Raw genomic sequence first — 22735 nt, 5'->3', positions numbered from 1 at the left:
TATAAATTACCAAGCTGAAATAGACATGTACCATGAATACTCAATATCCAAATGCTAGATGTTTTCTCCGAGAAAAAAGAAAGGCAGATGCGCGCATGTACACTCACATAAAATACAAGATGCCACCGCTTGCATTTGCATTTCATTTTGTCAGAAAATTGACCAGCTTTAAACCAAAAAGTGTCTGTGTATGTGTCCCGCTGTATGCTTGTCATGGAGTACGTTGATAAGGTCAACCTTTACAGCAAACAGAGAGATGGAGAGCTCCAATCACAAACCACTGGGACTTTGAAAATGACAGAAGATGAGGAAGGAGAAAATGTTCATTCATCCGCAGCTTTCCCACCAGTGTATTCTCTGCGCGTGTGTTTTCAGACACGCCTCTGTGCCTGTGCGTATGTCTGTGTTTGCTATATGAAAACAGCTCAGTGGCATGTGTGTGAAGTCACTGACAGCTTCATTATGGCTTGTGCGCACAGGGAGACAGCACCATGCAGGAGGAGAGGACAGACATAGGACAGGCTAGGCTTAACATTGGGCAGACTGTGCGTGGGTCCAGTGGCTGGCTGGTGGAGAAGGTGGAGGAGGGCAGCTGCTGTCTCCTTTAATGAGCCTTTCCTTCTTTCATCAGCTTTCAATTTACAGAGCTGTCCAACACTCCTGCATAACCAACCACACCTCCACCTGCTCACATTCCTGTAGCACGTATGAAGCTGTCGTTTTCCTTTCAAGTGATTCCCAAGAGCAATCTAATAGTTAAATTAATTTGCTACCTACCTTTAATTAGACAACCTCACCTGGGAACACTGTGACACAAGGTTGAAACGTGACAAACGCTGAGCCTCTCCATGCCCAGCACTGATAATACTTTAGATTTAACATGTATATTCATTTGCAATCATCTGTCTATAGTTTTGGTAAATGGTGGAAACATTATGAAAACGATTTAGGGAGTTCTTAGCAAGTGTACACAGAGTTTGCTAAGGTTTAATAACCCATTTTCCTGTCCTGGGAGGCACAGCTGTGTAACAGTGTATAGCAAGTAAACATTAAAATTTAGCCAGTGCAACTAGATGTTTGACATTTTTTCAGATAAGGACAAGAGACAAAAAAATAATAATAATAATAATAATAATAATAATAATTCAAGGCTGTGCAACCTGAGCTATACGAGTAAAGAAATGCTACAGTTTGTACCCAAAATAACAGCATTTCATGCCATGTACACAATTAACTCAGACGCTCCTTCAGATGTTCCTTCATCTCACACCACTATTTACTCAAGCTCTGGGTGGTGTGATGTCTACACTCCCTCTACTGGACTGTTCAAACAGTACAGTCTATTGTATTGAACTCTGGGACAAGTGACAGGTCACAAAATATATATAAAGTATACAGGAACATGAACTTCAGGTTTTCTACTAATTAAAAGAGACAAAGTACAGTATGGAAGATGCAAGCTTTTCTTTAAGGGCCATTTATTTATGCATTGACAACTCATAAAATGTATTCTCAAATATTTTCCTTAAAAAAAAAAAGTCTACAATGCAAAACAACTCTTGCCAACCTTAGTACATTTTAGTGCAGTGATTTTAAAAAGTACACATTGGAAATATTTAAGACTGTCAGTTTTTACACATTGTTTTTTAAAAACATGAAATTTTTTTAAGTACATGATACTTAAATGGTACCAATTGCAGAGGACACAAGGCAAGTTAAAATATTTTCAAAAGGGTCACACTGATGTTAACGGAAGTTTAATAAAAAAAAAAAAAGCCAACAATAGCAAGAGTTCAATGAAGTATTGAACACATTAATGCAAAGATGACCTACACATCCACAAGAAAAAGAAGAAGAGTACAGTGTCACTTCTTTACATCAGTACTCAGTAAGTGGGCTGGTAGTCTCAGAAAAAGAACAAAAGGGTTCTGGATCTCCGTCAGACTGAAAGAAGATGGGGCTACCTCGCCCAGAAGTGTCAACACTTAGTCCCAAACCCGATGATGAAGTGCTATTTGAAAGAAAGACTGAAGGGTCAGTTCAGTTTTAAGTCACGTGTTAACAAGTAAGCACTAAGACATTTTCTATAATAACTTACCTTTCACAGTCAGAGTCACATGAAACCTTTTCTTCTGATCTGATACAACCAGTTCTTGAACACTGAATGGCTTCAGCTACCGTGTACCTGGTCTTACCAACGGCACACCTTGCAATCTTTGTAATGCTAAGGTCTGACTGGAGGAACAGATGGAGCCGACTATCAGATAACAACAAGGGTGTATGAAGAACACTAGAGGAGAAAAAAAACATTAAATAGATGAGACCATTTCAATCAAATCCAAATAAAATTTGACAGTATTAAGGAGAACAAATCAGATTTCAATGGGAGAAAAGAATAAAATAATGCTTATATCTATACTGATATGTACTGGGTAACGCATTAGGAACAAGAGGATGCTACATTGAGGGAAATTAAAATTTTGAATCTACAGAAGGCTGAATTAAAAAGATACCCCTGAAAATCAAAGTAAAAAAATAGAAATGATGCAGCAGGATAGTCCATTTTGCTAGAGTTACATTGCAGCAACTTAAAAAAAAAAAAAAAAAAAAAAAAGTACTCTGTAGGTTGCATGGCCCTCCACGTTCTTTCTCCAGATCTGAGGTGCAATCTGCCAGTGTTAGAGGGACTGAAAATGACGGCCCAGAGGTTTTTCCCTTCAGGTGAGCATGGAGGCCACTCAATAGCAACAATTCATTCATCCTCCAGTATTGCCTACATACTCTCGTACACATGAGGCTAGTCATTTTTGTGCACCAGGTGGAACCCAGGACCCACAGCACCAGCCTAGGGTCTGAGAATGGATTCAAAATTGGGGGGGACAAAATGCATTCTTGTTTTGGGGGAGAGGGGGGGGGGGGGTCATCTCATGTTGCCTTTAGTGCATTGGTTATAAATTTTATTAATAACAAAGCAAATGAAACCAATTACCAACCCCTCAGCTATTTCACTCACCCAATTAATATCCCTCAAGTTTATATGACTTGCTGTAAAAGGGATGTGCTAATTTTTACCCCCAAACAGTCTTTGGGAGTATGAAAGGCTCCTCCAGGAGACATTAACTGAACTTCAGAAACTGCTTCAGCAGAAGAGCAACTCACATTTCTAAAAACTTCTGCAGACCCTTGATCCTCTGGATGACTTGTTCTGTGTTCTTCAGACTGAAGAAAGGGTTCCAGGGTGGCAATTTAGGCAAGTCTCTGGACATGGATATAAATATACATTTGTAACTTGCTGGATTATCAGTTTACAACATTGATTAATCACCATCATAACAAGAAAACCTCAACATACATTATGAAAGCATTCTGTTCCAGGCAGTGACGCAACCAAACAAACTCACTGTAGCGCCGTCTCACAGAGGAGGTCTTTTTTCGAAAACACAAGCTATTAGTCTGCAAGAGACAACAGTTCATTAAACGCTTATTACAAAAAACACAACAAAATAAAGCTAACAGAACAGTTTCTTTTTTAATTGGCACATACATGTAAACAAATCTCGTAGTCAACATGTGTGTGCCAGCGGCCATCTTTATGAAGCCTTGGATCCCGAACGCAAACTCTAATAAACTCCTGCAAAAATCAAGACCAGAGTTCCATTATTTCAAAATGAAAATGTGAACGTGGGCAAAATGAAAACAGGATTGTCCCACTGTTTGGGTTTATCTATTTGCTATTATAGATAAACAAAACAAGATACAGGAAAAATAAAAAATAAAAAATAAAATCAAAGCCACTTACAGTGTTTGAAAAATTATCCAGAATAGTGTCCATTAGTGATACAAAAACCTGGAAGGGAAATAAACACATTAGTACCATCTCTTTTAGCCTATTTGCTTATCAGGTGGTCTGATTTCAGCAAAATTATAGCAGCCTTTATGGGTTCTCAGAATTAAACAGCATTTTTAAAATCACAGCATTTCTTTTGTCCCAATTCCATTTTATAAAACAAAAGGCTAGCAATTGAGCCTTGAAGGATTTAGGAGTGCAAAGATTTCGAACAGATTTGGGATCAAGTGGGATGAGGGGCAAAGGTGGAGGATTGAGCTTATGTGTGGGAAATCTTGGTTCTGAACACATTAAACATGGGCACATAGCAAAACACACTTGGGACAAAAACAGCCCACTAGAAAGAGAAATACAGTCTAGTGCTTTCAAAGCCAACTCTACAAGGTTAGCTTTACAGTGATATTAGTCATATGCGTTATCCAGTCATCTGTTCATGAACAAACAAACCAAACATGCCATTTGCAGGCCTAAAGTCTAACCAGAGATAATAAGCAAGTTTAAACACGTTTTCAAATAGGGTGATCAGGCCACCTTCAAGAGACTGAACTACACACCTTGCTCTACAGATCACATGAAATCATAAGCCACCACAGACTAATCTATTTGGATAAACTCTGTACTGAGGTGACTGTAGGCTCTTCCTTCAAGACTGTCATTGCTCTTCAACAACAGTCCTGTAGCTGCAATAATTCAGCAGGTCCTACACGTAGACGTGAGGTTAACAGGATGCTGCAGGGAATTGCATAATGGAGTGCACTTTGATCTGAAGTTACACGCACTCAGTGCTCTAAAACACTTAAGAGCATGAAGTATTATAATTTTCTAACCACTATCCAGGACAACACAACAGGGCTTAAACAACGATTTAACGCTCATAATCAGTGCTTATTATACATCTTCTGAATACCCCAAAATCATTTGTAATGTTTAACCTCCTGAGAACAGAGGAAGAAAGACTCTTCCCATTTAACTTTTTGTGCTTTCCTTCCTCTTTGGGGCTAAAACAGGTAATCAAAACGGAGTTCAATGGAAACCCCAGGATGCCCTCTTTTTATTGCATCGGGACTTAGGGTAGCTACTGAGAGGGAAAGACGAAACGCAAAACAAAACAAACCCACGAACCCACAAACATATTAACAAAAAACAAAAAAAAAAAAAAAAGAGCGAGAAGGACGCCCGATTTTGCATCTACTTTGACCTTACCTCTCCCTTCTTCACCTCGAGTGAAATTATACGATAATGTGAACAACCAGGACCAGCTCACTAACCTGGCTTGAAGCTTAGCCCTTCCTGAACTGAACTAATACCAACCCTGCTGCTACTAATTTCCCACTGCTAAGCACGACCTCCTTTCCCGACTGGATCAGGCCACGTAGTTAGAAAGTATACCATAACAAGCAACATTTAAAAAGTAATCGTGAAATGCATTGTTCTTAAATCATTCGTCTAAATCAGGCGGAAAGAAAATGATCAAGAATCTCAGATGAGAGTAACATGTTAAGCGTCGCTTTTCTGCGCACCTGTTTCTTTCTGCTATTATCCGGAATCAGTTTAAATGGTGTCACCTGGTGGGAGGAGGCCAAGCGATGGCAATGCAGCGACAACCCCAAATAAAGTCATAATAACTTTATATAGTTACTGGTCTCTACAGGACCTCAGAAAAAAAAAATAGCCTGTGAACAACCCGATTTTGAAACATTCACTTTATTCATTTATTGATTGATGGATTGTACACTCTAAGAAATGACACACTGATGTTGGTAGCATTATGTAAATGCTTCATGTTAAAACTAATGCCACCAATTGATTTTTAACTTTAAACACAAGTATGTTGTTTTGAATTTAATTAACAACATAATATTTCAATACAACAAAATGCAGTAAATTAAATCCAACGTAAAAAGTTCATTTAAAATGAAGAGCACTTTAATTTAAAGAGGATTGTCCTAATAGGCTCTCCGTACTTCTGAGTTTGCACATGTGCAGTGTGGAAGTTTGATCATCCGCCATTTTCAACTGAGACTTGCATATGCTTAGCATCCTGGATAGAATCCATCGCCATCTGAGGATTATTTGGTAAGTACAACAATTTAAGGATGACAAATTTGATTAATGTATACTAACTGATACACATCTGACACTTTCGGGAATACTTTTGCATTTTTTTTTAAACAAATGATGCCTGGCAAATTTTTTAACACTCTAGCTTGTATATCTCTCTCACATGTTAGAAGTATGAAAACATTTAACAAATATTGTTGAACCTGCTTCGGTGTAATTTTCCAAAATCTTTTGCAATTCTTGTTAAGATGAGACTTGCCTACTAAGACCGACAGTTTTAAAATTACTCCCAACATCTACCGCACCTGCTCCCTGACATCAGTAATGACCACTGGGAGCGCCAGCGATCCTGTAGTTTGAAGAATGAAATGAATGTGTAGTGTATTTTAGAAATGTGCATCAATTAAGTTGCTACATTGTTTGAAAGAATTCGACTCCATGTTGATTTCTGGTTTAGTGTCAGAAATCTTCACTGAAGAAGCTTCACTTTTCTTTCCAAGCTCCTTAGACTACGATGACCTGGATGACTGTGAACCTTCACAGACTTATTGTTATCCACAAAATGTCATGATAGGATTTTAAGTCCATATTGCCCAGTTCTAATCTTCTATTTAATTTTAATATTTTTAGGGGCACAATTATTAAATATATTGTTGAACAATCTAGAATTGATTAAAGCAAAAATGAAAGCTTTCACGTAATGTCAAAATTGAAAAGCTTCAGTTTTTGGGTTCATATATTTGTTAATCTGACACAGAGGAGTCAGTGCCTTACCAATCATGAACCTCACTGCACATCACTGATGTGAGTTATGAAACATTGCTTAATCATCTGCTATGTGTTAATATTTTTGACTTTGTTTTGTAAAGAGGTTGAAAGGAACCAAAATAGGAAACTTCTCTCATATTGAGTTCTTATCTCCACCAGAATCCCAGCGTTGATGTTCGACGGGAATGCATTCTGAAAGCTGTCTGTGTCTACTTAAATGAAAAGCCAGATGACCTGTTCAAGGAATTCTTGGTAAGTTAAAAAAGGAAAACGATCAGTTATTTTCCTTTTTTAAATTTGGGATTGGAAATGGAAGGTGGACTTACTTGTCCATATGTATATGTACGCAATTAACTTATCTTTTTTTAATTTTTATTTAAAGGATGTGGATCTTGGTGCAAGCAGAGAAACGGAGCAGCTGACTTTGGGAGTCTATGTTGTCAGACATGAGAGCAAACTCTGCAGATACACCTGAGGACATTGGTGTCATCATAGAAGGATGCACTGTGCTGCAAGCTCTTAGTGATGTGGCAAAGGGTTGTGCCCTCCTGCTTGGACTAATCTATAGTCTAAATCTGAGCTACCCAAAGCACCTGAAATACACATTTGAATTTCTTCAGAAGGTGCTGATGGAGTTGGATGGGAACAACCTATCCATGAAGGTGCAGGTTCTGAAAAACAAACTGCTTGAGTGAAACAGCCTGCAGTGAACTATAGAGGACACTGAACTTTAAGGTTCTCGAACCCTTCTCCTTGCACTTCATAAACTGTTCAGTTTGAATTGCCACAAGAACTTCTGCAAGGCCTTTCACTTTTCTGCGTTCTTTGTTCTTGAACCTTTACCAACATCCAACTACACTGAAAAAGACTGCTCCTAACTTTGGACTTCAGTTTAAGTTTTGAAGCAAAGGTTATTTTTCTAAATATGGACAAAAATGACACAAAAGTAATTTCTACCTGCTGTTTGCAGGGCTGTATTGTGGGCTTTTCATTGTAGCCCAATCAAGTTTAAATTAAGTCATGTTAATGTTAAAAATGTTGGAATCACAAGTTTCCAGTTTTAATCATTTCAGTTTAACATGACATTCTGTATCTTGTCTTCCTGCACCTAAAATGCACTTGAATATATGTAAAGATTGTTTGGGGAAAAAGATCTAGAAGCATTTGAATTGCTCAAAGTGTGCTTCAACAAGTTTTACACAAAGTGTTATTAAAGTTAGGTTAACTGAATAAACTTGTGTTCGATTTATTTAATTTACAAACTTAAATAGAGTAAGTTGCAATTCTGTTAAAGTGATTTAATCCTATAGTTTCAGTAGAGCGTGTTTTGGGTGAGTAGATTTATCAGATTTACTTAAAATTTGTTGTTCAAATTAAATATATCATACATTTTATATTTCACTAACCCAGTTGTGTGGAACCGGTTGACATAACTGGGTAGAGTAAATACAACATGTTATTTCTCAAAGTAAGTACAGCTTGTTTTGGTTGAGTAGGTTTTATTTAGTCTTCTCAATTTAAATCAACAAGGTTAGTTATATCAACATTATGATATTCAGCTAATACAACATGATTCTTTTGATTTGCATTTAATTATCCAAATCTTATCAGATGTACTTAAAATTTCTTGTTCAAATTAAATGTATCATACATTTTATATTTCACTAACCCAGTTGTGTGGAACCGGTTGACATAACTGGGTGGAGTAAATACAACATTTTATTTCTTAGAGTGTAGGTGCCTAACTAATAAAAAGAAACAGATTCATTGTTAAATTGATCTCTTTCTTCTTGAACCCTTCCATTTATGTTTCTTCTAATGCAAGTGCTTATGGGGATTTACCTTTAGAAACATTCAGACAATTTAAAAGTACCACTTCATGGTCTGAGATTTTATGTCTGCTTCTTCTGCTTCTTTTTTGTTCCTACAACCAGCTCTGAACCACAATAACACTGTATGGTGGCTGGGTGGAGAAACTTTAACCAAAACCAAACAAACAAATCAAAATTTAATAACTGTCCATTGTTCTGACTTTAATTGTTAACATAGTTGTCCACGACTGCTTCACTGCAGTTCTAGATGAAATTTAGATATGCATGCTAGTTTTGAAAGGTGAAGCTGAGACAAAGGCTACGTTCACACTGCAGGCGAAAGCGCATCAAATCCGATTTTTTTGACCCTATGCGACCCATATCCGATCATGCTATGACAGTGTGAACGGCGCAAATCCGATATTTTCAAATCCGATCTGGGTCACTTTCGTATGTGGTACTGAATCCGATACATATCCGATGTTTTAGAAAGCGACTGCTGTTTGAACGGTCAAGTCGCATTAAATCCGCCTTTTACGTCACCGACACAAGACTGAAGCCAATTATCAGCGCCAGAGAAGCGCCCGAGAAGACATCGCGAACGCTTCCTGGCCATCCAGTGTAGATGTTAGTGAAACTGTTGGGAAGACAATGTGAACATTTTATTTGTACTGTATAATCTGCAGATTCTGACAGAAATCTGCAGCTATCATTTGAAGCACCGCTCCTCTCTTAAACAGCAATAAGGATCATTATTAGGTTATTTACATTATTATGTAAATAACAAAATAACTTAAAGCAAAAATTGGGAAACGAAGTCCGAAGTCTGCATATTAAGGGCCATCAGTCAAACAATACTGTTGCTCTGGGTCTAAACAGAGCTCGTTGTGTGTGACAGCTTCTTTTGCGCATGCGGGCCGCTTTGAGCGTTCACACTAGAGCGCGTTTGCTGTCGCATTTTATTTGTAGTGTGAACGAGCAGACAAAAAAATCGGATTTGATCAAAAAATCGGAATTGAGCATTAAGACCTGCAGTGTGAAAAGACAGACAGGCAACTGCAGCATGATACGGTACAAAAACAACATCCCAAAACCTTATCTGAGATATCACATCATGGGTGTTATGCTTCGTTTCAACTAATAAATCAAAAGTTTCAAAATTAAATCAAAATCTCAAATCAAGGCATCAGAGCGTCAGAGATGACACTGACACCTAGTCTACGTGAACTCCAGCCCACAGCAAGCATTGTTGTATACAATGACAGTTTTAAAATTGAAGACCAAGAGATCTTACCAAAGCCAGTTGGCGTCTATCCCTCTGACCAGTCCAAGAGTGGATCAAGAAACTAGTGAGACGTCACCTTAGGTTGGATGGTAATTTGCATATAGAGATCTCTTTATCTTGTGTCAACAGAAACTTTCATTTGCTTTTACAGACTGTTACAAAACAGCACCATTTTCTATCCGATTTCTACATTTTATGGCCAATTAAGCAAAATTCAGAGTTGACAAAAGCTGACACGTGAAATATACAGACCAAGATTTATTTTAAGCATATGTTTTATATTACTTGAAATTGCTGCACTGACATTTAATTTCCATTAATATAGCTGTATGTCTATATTGAAATGATTCAAGCACTTAACAGATAAGACATGACTGTGTTGCTGTGATTAGATATTTGACTTAATCAAACTACACACCTTGCTCTACAGATCACATGAAATCATAGCTACCACAGACTAATCTATTTGGATAGATATTTGACTTAAAAAAAAAAAAAAAAAAAAACACTTACGAGGAAATGACAATAACAGGCCATTTTCCATCCCTGTATCCTTTCTGCAGGCTACTCACTACTCTTTAGCATTTACAGAACAAACTTTTCAGAGAAATTAGCTGTTTGTTATCAAATTTGCAGCAGTTGTTTTTTCCTGCTAGGACTAAAGGTTGGATATCTATCATGACCTTGTCCAAATCACTCAAATAAGAAACTTGAGTGATTTCCCACAGAAATCAGTAATGCACAAAGGTTCACTGTCTTATCTCCCATGCCATTATGCAGTCTTGCATTTAGAGTGAAACCACGGGAAAACCAAAGCACTGCAGCATGAAGACAAAACTGTAAAAAACTTCACCCAAGAAACATCTATTAGGTACATAAGGAAATCCTAATTGTTAACTTCGTTTCATATGCAACTCGCTCTGAATTACTTCCAGTAAAGTCTTACATGTATTTGTAGTTGGGGGAAAAAAAACCTAAAAGACAGAAAAAAAAAATCTGGCATAAAACCTTTATTAGAACGACAAACAATATTTAAAGACAGTATACAAAAAGTATTTATGGAACAAAACATCACTACAGTAGAAAACATGAGCAAGAATGTGGCAGAGTGAGAAAAGTGTTTTGGAATTTAAAACATTTAAACAAAGACGAAGGTGGAAGTGGCCCTAATCAACAGTCCTTTTTCAGCTGTGCACTCGCTCCCATGAATCTGGCTGCATCTGAATGTGTTGACTTCAAGTCTAAATGAGCACCTAAACTAAACCAAGTATTATTAACGACATGCATGCACTGGATTACAACTGTACTTGTATCTTGTGAATCTCTGAGTTGCAAAGCTCACTAGTTAATGCCCTAAATTTCAAATCTATGCATCACATTTAGTCTTAACTTTAGCTATTGACTTTAAATACAGTATCATTCCTCCATGAAGCATTTTTACTATTCACACTCCAGAAGGAAGTGCACAGCTCTGAACGACACACAGTCAGATCCTGTGCTGTTATTGAAAAAGGGTGAGAAAACCAATCAAAACTGTAGTTGCACCTCACCCACAAACAAGCCTTCTGAATGTATGGCTAAATTGTGCGTACTACAGAGCTCTCCTTCACCATCTTGGATACATTTAAATGAAGCCATTAGGAACACAAGCGCAATCCATGTTGGAATAACAGATTGCTGAGCAGACTGCTGAAGCCAACATTGTTGTACATCTCGTGTCTGAAAAGGGGCTAAAGAGATCAGTCATTCACAATAATACAAGAAGGCTTCTTTCTTTACTTCTTAATCAAAACACTATCACCTGTTCTCACAATCGGCTAAGCTTATATTTACAACAGAACTCACCGACTGCCATGCAAGTGTTGAAACTTCTTCCAAAATAAAAAAGAAACAAAACAAAAAAAAAGAAAAAAAAAAAAAAAAGACTAATTTAGCTAGACCTAGAAGGCAAGTCAGGAGAAATCCAGTACTGAGGAAAAGGTTGACAATGTTGATGTAGACTACTGCATGGGTTGCAGAGAAGAACTACTGGGCTTCATCCTCTGGACAGGAATGCCAGGTCAGTCTCTCCTCATAAAAGGATATGACCACCTGAGGACAGCGGGTGTTGGCCTCACGGGCTGGGACCAAATCTGCCTCATCCGAGTCTTTCCTAAAAGAAGGCAGATTGAGAGAGGAACATTATAGAAAGCCAGCATAAATTAATGTACTTTAAATCAACTAAGTTTATAAGTTGAGGAAAGGTTTACAGCAGGAACACAGCCTGGACAGTGACAGTTTCATAACTGTGGCTCTGTACACCATGTAGCAAGATCTAAGCAGTGAAAGGCAACTGAAGTGTAGAAACTGAGCTTTAAGTTCAAGGGTTTAAGAATAAATATTTAGTGAAACAAAGAAAGTTTCCAATTTTTAAGAGCTCAAATGCAAACAACTTAAAAATAAATCAAAAAACAAAACAGAACAAAAAAAAAACAAAAACAAAAAAAAAAACAACAACATCCAATTATCCAAGTAATTCCACTCAGTTACACTTCCTTCAGTTTAAACTTTCTTTGATTGCTATTACAATATTTCAGGATAATTATTTGTACTGTGAAGGATCCAGAAATCATAGCACTCAATACTTTTGAATTCACTGGCCGTCCATTGTAGCATGAAACACCAGTGACTACCATGCACATCCATCCTATGACTTACACTGCCTAGATTAACAAAACATTACTGCGCAAAGGTCTTGAACTAACAGTCATTTCATTATATTTTGCTTCCAAGGAGACAAAGATATGAGATTTTTTTTTTTTCTTCAATGACCAGAAATATTGCATAAAAATGTACCATTTCATCAAGAACATCAACTCCCCGCTACTGTCTGTTGCGCCAATGATTCGCTCGGGTTCGAGGTTCCTAGCAAAACCACGTGGTTTCTCAGCCTGTAGGTGGTTACAACAGAGAATGTAGGCATATAAGATGGGAAGGAAACAAAACAACACATTTTGATTCATTTAAAATCCTTGCACTTTCTAGCATAAGTTCAGAAGCAGCTGCATTTCAAGAGAATGGTCTGAGTGACTTATTCAAAATTAGGTTTGTCACAATTATACAAGTATAATACTAAGTTAAATGTCTACACACCACCCTAGCTAAGCACAAATATGATTTATTTATAATACATTCATTTATTATAATGCTCGTCTTTGTTTAAGTTATGCAACCCTTTCTCTGAATGGCCCTCATGTTAAGCTTGACGGTTCTAAATTTAAATTGTCTCTAGGACATGCTAATTGCAGAAACTTGTGAAAGCAAAGGAACTCACCACATCCTTCTTCTTAGGTTCAGTCTCTGGCTCTTCCGTGGAGGCCTTCCTCTTAACAGGTGCAGGTTTCTCCTTAACATTCTTCTGAGCCTCCAAAAATGCTGAAATCAGCTCAGGGCAATCCAGGTTCTCCTCTGGTTCCCAAGTATTATCAGCACTAAACAAGCAGAAAGAGAGTCAACGATTGCATTGCATCAATTCACACTGATTTCCATTTAGGAAAAAAAAAAAAAAAGCCAAATACTAGCATCAGCTAGCTTGCTTGAATGAAGGCACCGTCTTCATGCAACCACAATGACTTCAAACAAAAGTATAGCACAACCCCATACCAGGGAAGCACTTCCAGCTCAGCAGGAGGGGGGCAGGAGTCCCAGCCAACTCACTCTGTAAATCCTTTCCACTTGAGGTAGAATTCTACTTTCCCATTCACAACACGCTGGTCCAGCACTTTTTCCACAACGAATTCTTCAGGTTCCTCCTGTGTATCCTGTGCATCCTTCTTACTCTTGGTATTCTGCTTCTTTCCCATTTTGTGATCTAAAAACACAAACAAAAAAAGGAATTTGATAATAACAAATCCTTCACATTCATGTGCTCCTGATATCCACATTTAGGATTGGCCATAGGCCCTAAAGCCGCCACAGACACCTGGATCGTAAACGAATTTAACTGTGAAGACTGTTATTTGCCCATTGGGGTATTAAAATTAGGCAACCTTGACAAAGGGATGGCCACCAAAGGGAAGTAAAAACGTAGCATTAGCTAGCTTAGCGATAAACTCTTAAAGTATTCAAAGATAGCCAAATTCTTATAACGTTAGCTCGCATGCTAACTTTAGCTGGCCTTTAACCGTTAGGGAAAACCTACTTCACTTTTATTGTGTCAACTGCAATGCGGAGGGACTTAAAATAGGTGCGCTGGCACAAAAAAAAAAAACGTGCGGGTAACGTTAACGTAACTTGCGCTAACAATAACGTACTCAAGTTTAATGCGACACTCGACGTTTTAGAAACGGATACATAATCTTAAGATCTATGATACAACTACAGCATTACAAGGAACAGACACTGTTACTTTTCGCTTGCCTGTTTAAGTTAAAGTACTGCAACTGTAGTTAACAGAGCGTTTCTCTCTCATTCGAGACAGCGTCAGATGGTAAAACAACTGGCTAGCATATACTGCTATTTTGTTACAGTGAACCAATTAACTCTGACACCTCTGTTAATGATAACCTTTTTTTTTTTTTTTTTTTAAACAAGTCGGTATCTGCATACATACCCTAAAACAAGAGAATCGCTCCAACGGCACTTCTTTTCCACGCGGTCAGTTGATTCTTTATGTCTACAAAAGTGTGGCTCAACAGCACGGGCGCCAAAAGCTACTCACGCGCATTCTTGTGCGCATACTTGTGCACCATCTACGGAAGCCCGGTTAGAAAACGCTTTTCGCTCTCCAAAACCTGTGGATGATGAAGCCTAGAACTCTACATCAGGGATATCGAAGTCATTTTGAATCGTGGGCCACATGCAGAAAATTTTGTTTACACGTGGGCCGGACCAGTGTAAAGAGGTTTAATTACACCTTTAATGTCTGCAGAATCTTAATATAAGAAAAAGAAGTGCAATTTCAACAGCATATGCTGGTTATTTTTGCATGATAAAGAAATTAAGCTGTATTAAATAGAACTCAGTCAGCACGACTCTTTTGGCTTAGATTGTTTGTTTGTTTGTTTGTTAATTTATTTAAAACAAACAAACAATCCTACAATCTAAGATTGTAGGAAATGCATGTGTAGTTATGGTTGCTCATTGCCCAGACTGTTCTGTAACTATATAATAGAAAGGTTTTGTTTATTGATAGACTATATCCTTATTTATTTATTTACTGTGAACGCACTGCAGAAATCAGAAACGTTTCTGTCATTTAAGTTTTTTTTTATCTAATATTACCTATGACTTACTCAAATTGGTGTGAATAGTGATGGGAGTAGGATTTTTATCATTAAGAAAAGCTGTAAAACACGGAAAATACAGTTTAAAAAAAAATCCAAAATGTGTACCATCCATCACATTTTAAAAAGCTGTCCAGTGGCTCAGATTGCATCTGTTGCCAGGCCAATTTTTCCCCCAGGCCTTATGTTTGTAATCCCTAATCTATAATAGATCAATAGATATCTATAATATCCATTGATATTTTAAGACTGCATTTTTTGAATAATATGTTCCTATATGCTGATTTTAAAATCAAGGCCATTCAAAAGTATTTCAAAAGATTTCTTTTTATTTTAAAAAGTCTGCAGGAGCAGCTCAAGTTCTGTAAGCAAACGCACACTTTCAAAAATCACAATGGAATCAAACACATTTAACTTCAGAAACAAAGCAAATATTTACGAAAACAAAATTCATACAAACAGCAAACAAAAGGTTCAAGCCAAACAAGAAAATACAAACAAAGAAAAAAAGAAAACCGAAAGCTGCATAAACTACCTCATGGACTTTTCTCAATTTCACTCACTCAGCTGACTTATTGTGCAGCATAACCAGGAACAGGGCGGCGACCTCTATTAATACTTCAACTGCCAAAAAATCTTATACATATAAAAAGGAGGCATCCAAACATCATTCAAACTTCTTAAATATCAATCAGTAATTTATTATTTAGGTTTTTTTTTAGCAGTTTGTTTAATTGGGGTGACTTTGATAATGAAGGATTTGTATTAAACAAGTGCACTTTAGAGAATTTCAAATTTTAGCCAGAAAAAAACAAAACAAAACTGGGGCCTGAGAATCAAATTTATCCAAAAAGAAAAAAACTCACAAGTACTTGTAAAGAAGTCAAAATTTCAGTTCATTCAAATTGTGCTTCAGATTGATCACTATTCAAATACTTTATGCATCTTTCTTCAGTTTACTCACTCAGGTGACTACTTGTGTGTACACATAAATAAGATGCAGACTTTTAATATCACTTGATTCTACTCAGATAATAAATATTCTTTTAAAAAAACAAACAAACAAACAAACAAACAAACAAACAAACAAACAAACACATACATTCAAACAGCATTCAGACCTTTTAAATAAAGTTGGTGATTCTATTTTTCCTGTTTCAGAAACTGAATCTTTTATGTGTGATTACGGTCACATTTATAATGAAATTGTTGTTATCGAGTGCACTTCAAAAGACAAAAAAAAAGAAAGAAATAAAGCAAAGCGGGGTGAGGGCTTTTTTTTTTATGTAGCCAAAATTAACAAAAACTAAGCTGTGAGGTAGAATAATCTTGCCAAAAACTCTAAAACACTTCAAATGAAAGGGGTTAAACTATAGTTGAATTCTTATGCAAGAACTTTTTTGTTATGGATATATGCACTTATGTATGATGTACATACGTATTTACCAAAACACATTAAATGCAAATTAAGGCCAAGTCCTTTGAGTCATTGGTATACTGCACGTCATCAAGACATGTAAGCAAAAGACATCTATTTGATTTTTTTTATTTCAGTTTATTTTTTTTACTCAAACAGTGCATGCCCTCAAATACTGGGAACAAATCAGTAAACTTTGGACTTGTAATAACCCAATATTCTTATCACGCTGACCAAAGTTTACCATTTTGGGAGAGGGGGGAAAACGTCCTTAACAGTTCTATAAGCATTTCATGGACCTAAGAAAGTTTAATAAATACAACCCTTTAACCTCGTTCTTATACCGAGTAGGAAAACACTAAAGGCAAGATTACAGGTAAATACTCCTCTTAGATCTCTATCCTGTCTGGAAATATCACAATCCTGGCCAAGCTGACTTTTAAACATGCGTGATTGCCTACAATTTTCTGTAAAAATGAGAAAGACTATGACTTTAATGTTAACAGGCACAAAGAGACTGCTGGCATTACCAACAGCTTAGCTGTTCCCTTAAACTACCCCATCGGCCACATCCACCTTTAACAAGAAGAGAATGTCCAGTGTGTGATCTACATTTTTACGATCAAATAACATATTTACATTTTTTTTTTTCTTTTACTTATTTTTTGAGTGTCTTTTCTTTTTGCATTTAGGTTCTCAACAGTGGTGAATCAACACACACTTTAGCAAAACAGGAGTCCCTAAAACCAGAGTCAGGCAATTAGGTTCCGCAATATCCCAAAACCAAAAAGATCAAGTCTCAGCAGGAAATGCTGCATTATTGCTTTTTTTCCTTCTTTCTCTTGTCTGTTTTGTTGCCAGATGTGGAGACAGCAGGTCGTCTTACAGGCTGAACTACAACCCTACCGTTAGCCCCGCACTGCAGGGTGAATCTGTCTGGGTTCAGGGGTGTTCCTGATTCATCCCTCAGCCGGGACAGGATGTCTCTGGTCAGCTGCCTTATCTGATGGCCCACAGCACCCATTGTTTTTGCTGTAAGGTGCTTCTCCCTCAGCAGTTTGTCTCTCTGAACTTGCAACCTTTCCACCTCCTCCTGGAGCCCAGTGATGGCATCTAATTTGCGCTTGCGGCAGTTTTGGGCTGCCAGCTTATTCTTACCACGCCTGCGGATGTCCCTCAGGAGGGTCACCTGTTCAGGGGAAAAGCCATGACCATCAAGAACTTCCAGGAACTCTTCAACAGGCATGTTAACTATCTGCAGAACAGAGAATGGCAGGCACATAGCACGGGCGCGCAGCTCATCACGACTCAGCTCCCCTTCTTCCAGCCGGAATCCATCATCATCGCTGAGAGGCTCCTCCTTGATGTTTTTGCGAGGCAGCGTTACTGACGGCTGGTTAAAGAAATTGGCAGATGAGTAGCTGTGATCATGCCACACACTCTCAACAGGTGGCCATGCTGTGGTGTAGTCAACAATGCCTTTAGAGGGGATTGAGTCTGCCTCACTGCTGTAGCCTGTAGCTCCACACTCATCCTCGCAGTATGAACTGGATGAGGATGACATCTCAGATGAGCCTGGACAAAGTGAGGAGTTAATGACTGTGTCAGCATATTTAACTGAAAATTTCGTAGCTTCATAAAACAGAAATTAAGACATGTAACTCTTCCAAGTATAGAAAGCAATCTGAACCAACCTGGAGAGACTGGACCTCCAGAGCTGCTCTCCAAAGAGAGACCAGAGTCTGACTCCAAGTCCTCAAGGACCCGTGGGTCTATGCTGTCCAAACAGTCCATCAGGCTGCTGTCAATTGAGTCCAGACCTTCCAAACCAAGCTGATTGATCTGGTCAAACACTGCCTCATCTAGGCAGCCACCCAGTGCACTATTTGATGACACATTTCCTGTTATGTTACATACTGAGGCAAAGGGGAGTGCAGCAAGACCTAGAGCCATCCCAGGTGAAGCATCTGAGTTTAAAGAGCCTATGGATTCCATTCGAAAGAAAGCCCTTTGTTGTTGGGTCGTGGTCCTGGGCTCAGTTCTATCAGATGCCAACCCAAACACTCCAGGACTGGTTAGCATAGCATCATGCAGACTGACATTCCGGCTGATGGCGCTGGTGATGTCAGTGTCGAGATCTGACAGACGCTCAGTCACAAGGGGGTCCAAGTCCTATATTTTAGAGAGACCTATTAGTCGAACTTTATTCTCCAAAACTTTGAAAATCCTCTAAAACAACAGTTAGATCAATGTGGTAAACTAAACCTCTAATCTGCAATACACGTGTCTGTATGCATGTCCCTAAACTAATGTAATTTTATATAAGGCTTAATTTAATGAACATGAAGATGAACATGAAACTTACATCAAGGTCTGCAACAGAAAGTAAATTGTTCCACTGCTGGTCAATATCAAGAGTAGCAGAGGGATGGCGTGTTGGACTGGACAGTGCAGTGATGCCTTCCAGCAGGCTCTGAAAGAGACAACACACAGAAAATCTGATGTAAATTTAAAAAAGTAAGTGATATGTTTTGTTGTCAGTATACAATCATAGCAAAGTAACTGATGAAAAAAAATGAACAAGAAAAATGAATTTATATTTAGCTTCTGCATAGCTTTTTACTATAAGGAACTGCCTGTGAGACTGTAATTACTATGCTTCAACCTTTCTAATCATATTCTGTGGTGTTACTAAAACAGCACTGTCATCAAAATGATGCAATTTCAGTAAATATGTAATGTGAGTCCCTGATTTTTCTAGTTAAATCAATATAACCAGCCTAAAATTGATGCCAACGTTATACATGCATCATTGCAGATGGACAAACACTACTGTGTATTCTCACAAAAAATCCAGCACTGTTACGGTCATTAAAATACATGAAAGAGTGCCAACAGTACCTCTTGTTCCAGTGTGGAACTGTGAGCCAGCTGAGAGACTGGAGCAGGTTCCTCCTCTTCTTTAACTTTAACATCTTCCTCCTGGCAGGGAAAAGAGAGGAGGGAATTCAGTTTAGAAGTGAAGAGGAAAGAAAAGGAAAAACAATTTGTTAATTCTTAGTAAAGAACTCCAAACATCGTTACATTTCTAGCGGTAGTTCATTGATCTCAATTGAGTCTTTACAGTATGACTCTTCTGTCATGAGATGATTCTGTTATAAACAAGATTAGATTATTTATTTATGATTACAAAGCAATCATTGTAAAAGTTAAGCCAATTACCCTCTGATACACCTACAGAAATAAAGGTCACCAGCTTCCAAGATTAGAAAGTTCACGATATATCCAATTAAAGATATAATAGAATTCTCATTTGTTCTAAAAATATATATTATATGGCCTTTGTTTCTGAGAATACACAATATGCAGGAGCTGTATATAGTTATCCTGTTGAAGGTGTATCAATAACTGATTCACTTCCTAGACCAGTTCAAACAGGAAAAGTGGAGACCAACAAGCCCAGACAGAACTTGGGCAGAACTAGACTGGTCTTGAGTACTTCTTGTCATTATTTGGCTTTAGTCTTAGTGTGAAAGAAAACTTTTTGCTTTCACACTAAGACTAAAGCCAAATAATGACAAAAAGTTATTGATACACCTTCAACGGGATAACTATATACAGCTCCTGCATATTGTATATTCTCAGACACTAAGGCCATTTGCAAAACAAACAACAAGGCTTGTAATTTTTTTTATTTATTTTTTTTTTTTGGGGGGGGGGGGGGGGGGGGGTATGGCGACCCATCTCTTGTCATCAACAACAAATGAGTCAACATCACATTATACACATGAAAAGCAACCCTAGGAAGAGCAGTGCTTAACTATGGAAAACTGCTTTTGTGTAAGCAAACAGGGTGGGGATCCGAGTCTCACTTCTCCACCCCTCAAAGGGCGCAGCTGGTGGTTGGGTCAGGAGAAAAGAGATATAGTTACACAACTGACAACATAAACTGCCTTTGGGATACAATATCCACCAATCAGCTCTTTCTGCCATGCTCTAGAAAGACTACACTACTAGGAGGACTGAATATAAAGGTTGTAATTACAGTGTTATAATATATTTGTTGTCATAAAGTACAGACATTAGTTACACCTGTCTTTGCATGGTGTTTTCTGCTGAAGTAATTCTATAGTTACTATTCCCAGATTGCTTAATGTGACAAGTACCATAGTGAAAGAGTGACAAGTGCAGCAGGCAGCTGTATGCCGCATATACAGTATATGATGTTTGGTAGACATGTTATTAAGCTTTATGTTTAAGTTACTTACTACACTGATTAGGTGACTTATCCAAGTTAACACATTGTCATTACGGATGTAAGTGACATAATCTGACTAAAGACACATTACTGGATTGTGATTTGTGACAAGGGCCTGACAGAGCCTGACAAAACGAAAATAAATTTGCATTCCAGAATATTTTTTTGACTTGCTTCCTGGTTCACCAGTAAATACTCCAGTAAAATAACGTAGTTGTTGGATAACACCCATCTTTCCAGTTCAACGGTTAGTTATGCTAGTTAGCTAGTAATAGCTTAAGCTAGCTATTACGGAAGTTTTACTCGTTTGTCACCTCAGTTAATCAAGTACTTTAGAGGGATAGACCACCTTCACTGTTGCAGGTTACATTATAGCTTCATTAGAAACAAAGTTTTTACAACTTTATGGCATATTACTCACAAACTTGCCTCTTTAAGAAACCCGCAGGCTCCAGCGCCACAAGGCCCTTGTCCGAGTTCAATGTTTGTCTGGTACACTGCTGGGCCACTGACTGGCAGGTGTTCACTGACATCCCTGGATTCTTCGCCAGGACTTTCTAGCCCTGAGCTAGATTCGGTGTTGTTACTGGTTGAAGGCCCACAGTCAGCCTTGTCAGTTGCAGGCACTTCGTGCACCAGCCATGCGTTCAACTGCGTGTGGAACCGCGGGGAACCGAGGGTCCTCACCTCGTCCAGCAGCCGACGACTTGCAAAAAAATAGTCCAACTCGGGACATTTTGGGTGTACACCATATCCATCAAAAGTGTCTCTCAAAATATGAAACGGTGTCTGGATGTAGGCTGAGCTAGGACCCAAGTTAATCTCTGTCAAAGGCGTATAATAGCCGCTCAAGTAGCTGTCGATATCCACACGAACTCCAATCAAACTGAGCAAGATGGTTAACTGAATCAGGCTTTCTGAAAAGTATTTTTTGGCGATCTGCATTTTCTAAATACTTTCAGAACTGTGGATAATTGTGAAATCCCAACCCAACAGTTCCTCTTTCCCGAAGGGACAAAGGGAAAGCTTAACAAAAGAGCACGCCTTCCCCTGTCAGACAAAGAGGACCGCCTGTACCGGCGAACTAGCAAGATAGCTATGCTAGCTTTAGCAGTTAGCTTTCTCTACCGGTTAACGCAAACCTGTTAGCGCAAACATAACAAACAGTTTGTTCTTCAGCGCCTTGCAGCGGATGAGTTATTCATAAGCAATACCTACTTATCACAACACTCTTGACGACGATAATTAAACAGAAAATAAAACATGGGAGGCTCACTGCAATCACCGTGCTGGTACAGGGGGAACTTTGTTTCGGAATTTGCATAATTCGTGCTGATTGGACCAAAACGCTCACCACAACAAATTCTGATTGGTTAACACACCTGTCGCGTCAGCTTTTGATCAATAAGAGAACGGGGTAGTTGCTTCTATAAAGGCAGCCTCCACCCTGATATTAACTACAAATATTGTTTACACGAAAGTTGAATCACCGCATAAACAAGAGGTACTCCTCTATGTAGGTTCATATTCTAATATATAATGCTTTATTGGTGTAAAGGGGATTTCTCAGAAGCATGGCTGGGCTGCATTTCCTTTATGTTTGTGCTACTGACCTGCATTTGTTCCTTTTTTCAGCCTACTGGTAAACAACTGAATTACACTTTCAGTTGTTACAAAGGTCTGGGCCCTCGTGACTCAACTCACTAAGAAAGAGGAATGCCAAAGGCGAAATCCTTAAAACATAGTACATTGTACCCCCTGGCCTTCTAAAAAATCTGACTTTATACTGGCTTCATGACCAGTGCTGAGAGGTAGCCTACGTAGATTCTAGGTGCTTTTACTTTAGACTATTGCTTTATGACCTATTTTATAATAGAATGTCGAAAAGACAGACCATTCTGCATCAAAAAATATGTTTTGCCCACTTTTGTGATAAAAAATCTCTGTTTATATGTAAGAAACTGAATGCATGTAACAGTGTCACATACATTGTAATATTCCTACTTTCACTGAAGAAGCAATTC

The 22735-nt window shown here is 38.2% G+C and overlaps 3 protein-coding genes and 1 long non-coding RNA gene across 5 annotated transcripts; 1 reads left to right on the top strand and 3 right to left on the bottom strand.

Annotated features, from left to right (window-relative positions):
- Positions 1-1477: 1477 nt before the first annotated feature.
- Positions 1478-5385, bottom strand: snx10a (sorting nexin 10a). 2 transcript variants are annotated; one of them, XM_085395986.1, is made up of 7 exons: positions 5368-5385; positions 3800-3847; positions 3545-3631; positions 3353-3453; positions 3160-3258; positions 2099-2290; positions 1478-2011 (listed from the first exon to the last, which is right to left on the bottom strand). In XM_085395986.1, exons 2-7 carry the CDS (start codon positions 3830-3832, stop codon positions 1879-1881), a joined length of 645 nt encoding a protein of 214 aa, XP_085252112.1. In that variant the 5' UTR covers positions 3833-3847; positions 5368-5385; the 3' UTR covers positions 1478-1878. The 2 variants fall into 2 exon arrangements, with proteins under 2 accessions (XP_085252112.1, XP_085252111.1); XM_085395985.1 differs by lacking the exon at positions 5368-5385 and adding an exon at positions 5051-5359.
- Positions 5386-5836: 451 nt separating this feature from the next.
- Positions 5837-7910, top strand: LOC146644057 (uncharacterized). Its single transcript, XR_014909309.1, has 3 exons — positions 5837-5923; positions 6836-6928; positions 7059-7910. It is a non-coding gene; the product is annotated as an uncharacterized LOC146644057 (long non-coding RNA).
- Positions 7911-10767: 2857 nt separating this feature from the next.
- cbx3a (chromobox homolog 3a (HP1 gamma homolog, Drosophila)) lies at positions 10768-14519 on the bottom strand. Its single transcript, XM_085396061.1, has 5 exons — positions 14364-14519; positions 13469-13622; positions 13086-13242; positions 12608-12702; positions 10768-11924 (listed from the first exon to the last, which is right to left on the bottom strand). The coding sequence occupies exons 2-5, from the start codon at positions 13612-13614 to the stop codon at positions 11798-11800; spliced, it is 525 nt and encodes a 174-aa protein (XP_085252187.1). The 5' UTR covers positions 13615-13622; positions 14364-14519; the 3' UTR covers positions 10768-11797.
- Positions 14520-15660: 1141 nt separating this feature from the next.
- On the bottom strand, positions 15661-22036 carry nfe2l3 (nfe2 like bZIP transcription factor 3). Its single transcript, XM_085396132.1, has 5 exons — positions 21141-22036; positions 19355-19435; positions 18819-18926; positions 18148-18625; positions 15661-18028 (listed from the first exon to the last, which is right to left on the bottom strand). Exons 1-5 carry the CDS (start codon positions 21654-21656, stop codon positions 17271-17273), a joined length of 1941 nt encoding a protein of 646 aa, XP_085252258.1. The 5' UTR covers positions 21657-22036; the 3' UTR covers positions 15661-17270.
- Positions 22037-22735: the final 699 nt, after the last annotated feature.

The sequence above is a fragment of the Rhamphochromis longiceps genome, linkage group LG22 (assembly GCF_057381845.1).
Source record: "Rhamphochromis longiceps isolate RC_006_pf linkage group LG22, R_longiceps_female_GT1.1, whole genome shotgun sequence".
NCBI lineage: Eukaryota > Metazoa > Chordata > Actinopteri > Cichliformes > Cichlidae > Rhamphochromis > Rhamphochromis longiceps.
Note: the sequence above shows the minus strand (reverse complement) of the source record. Positions and strands in the feature narration are given on the sequence as shown.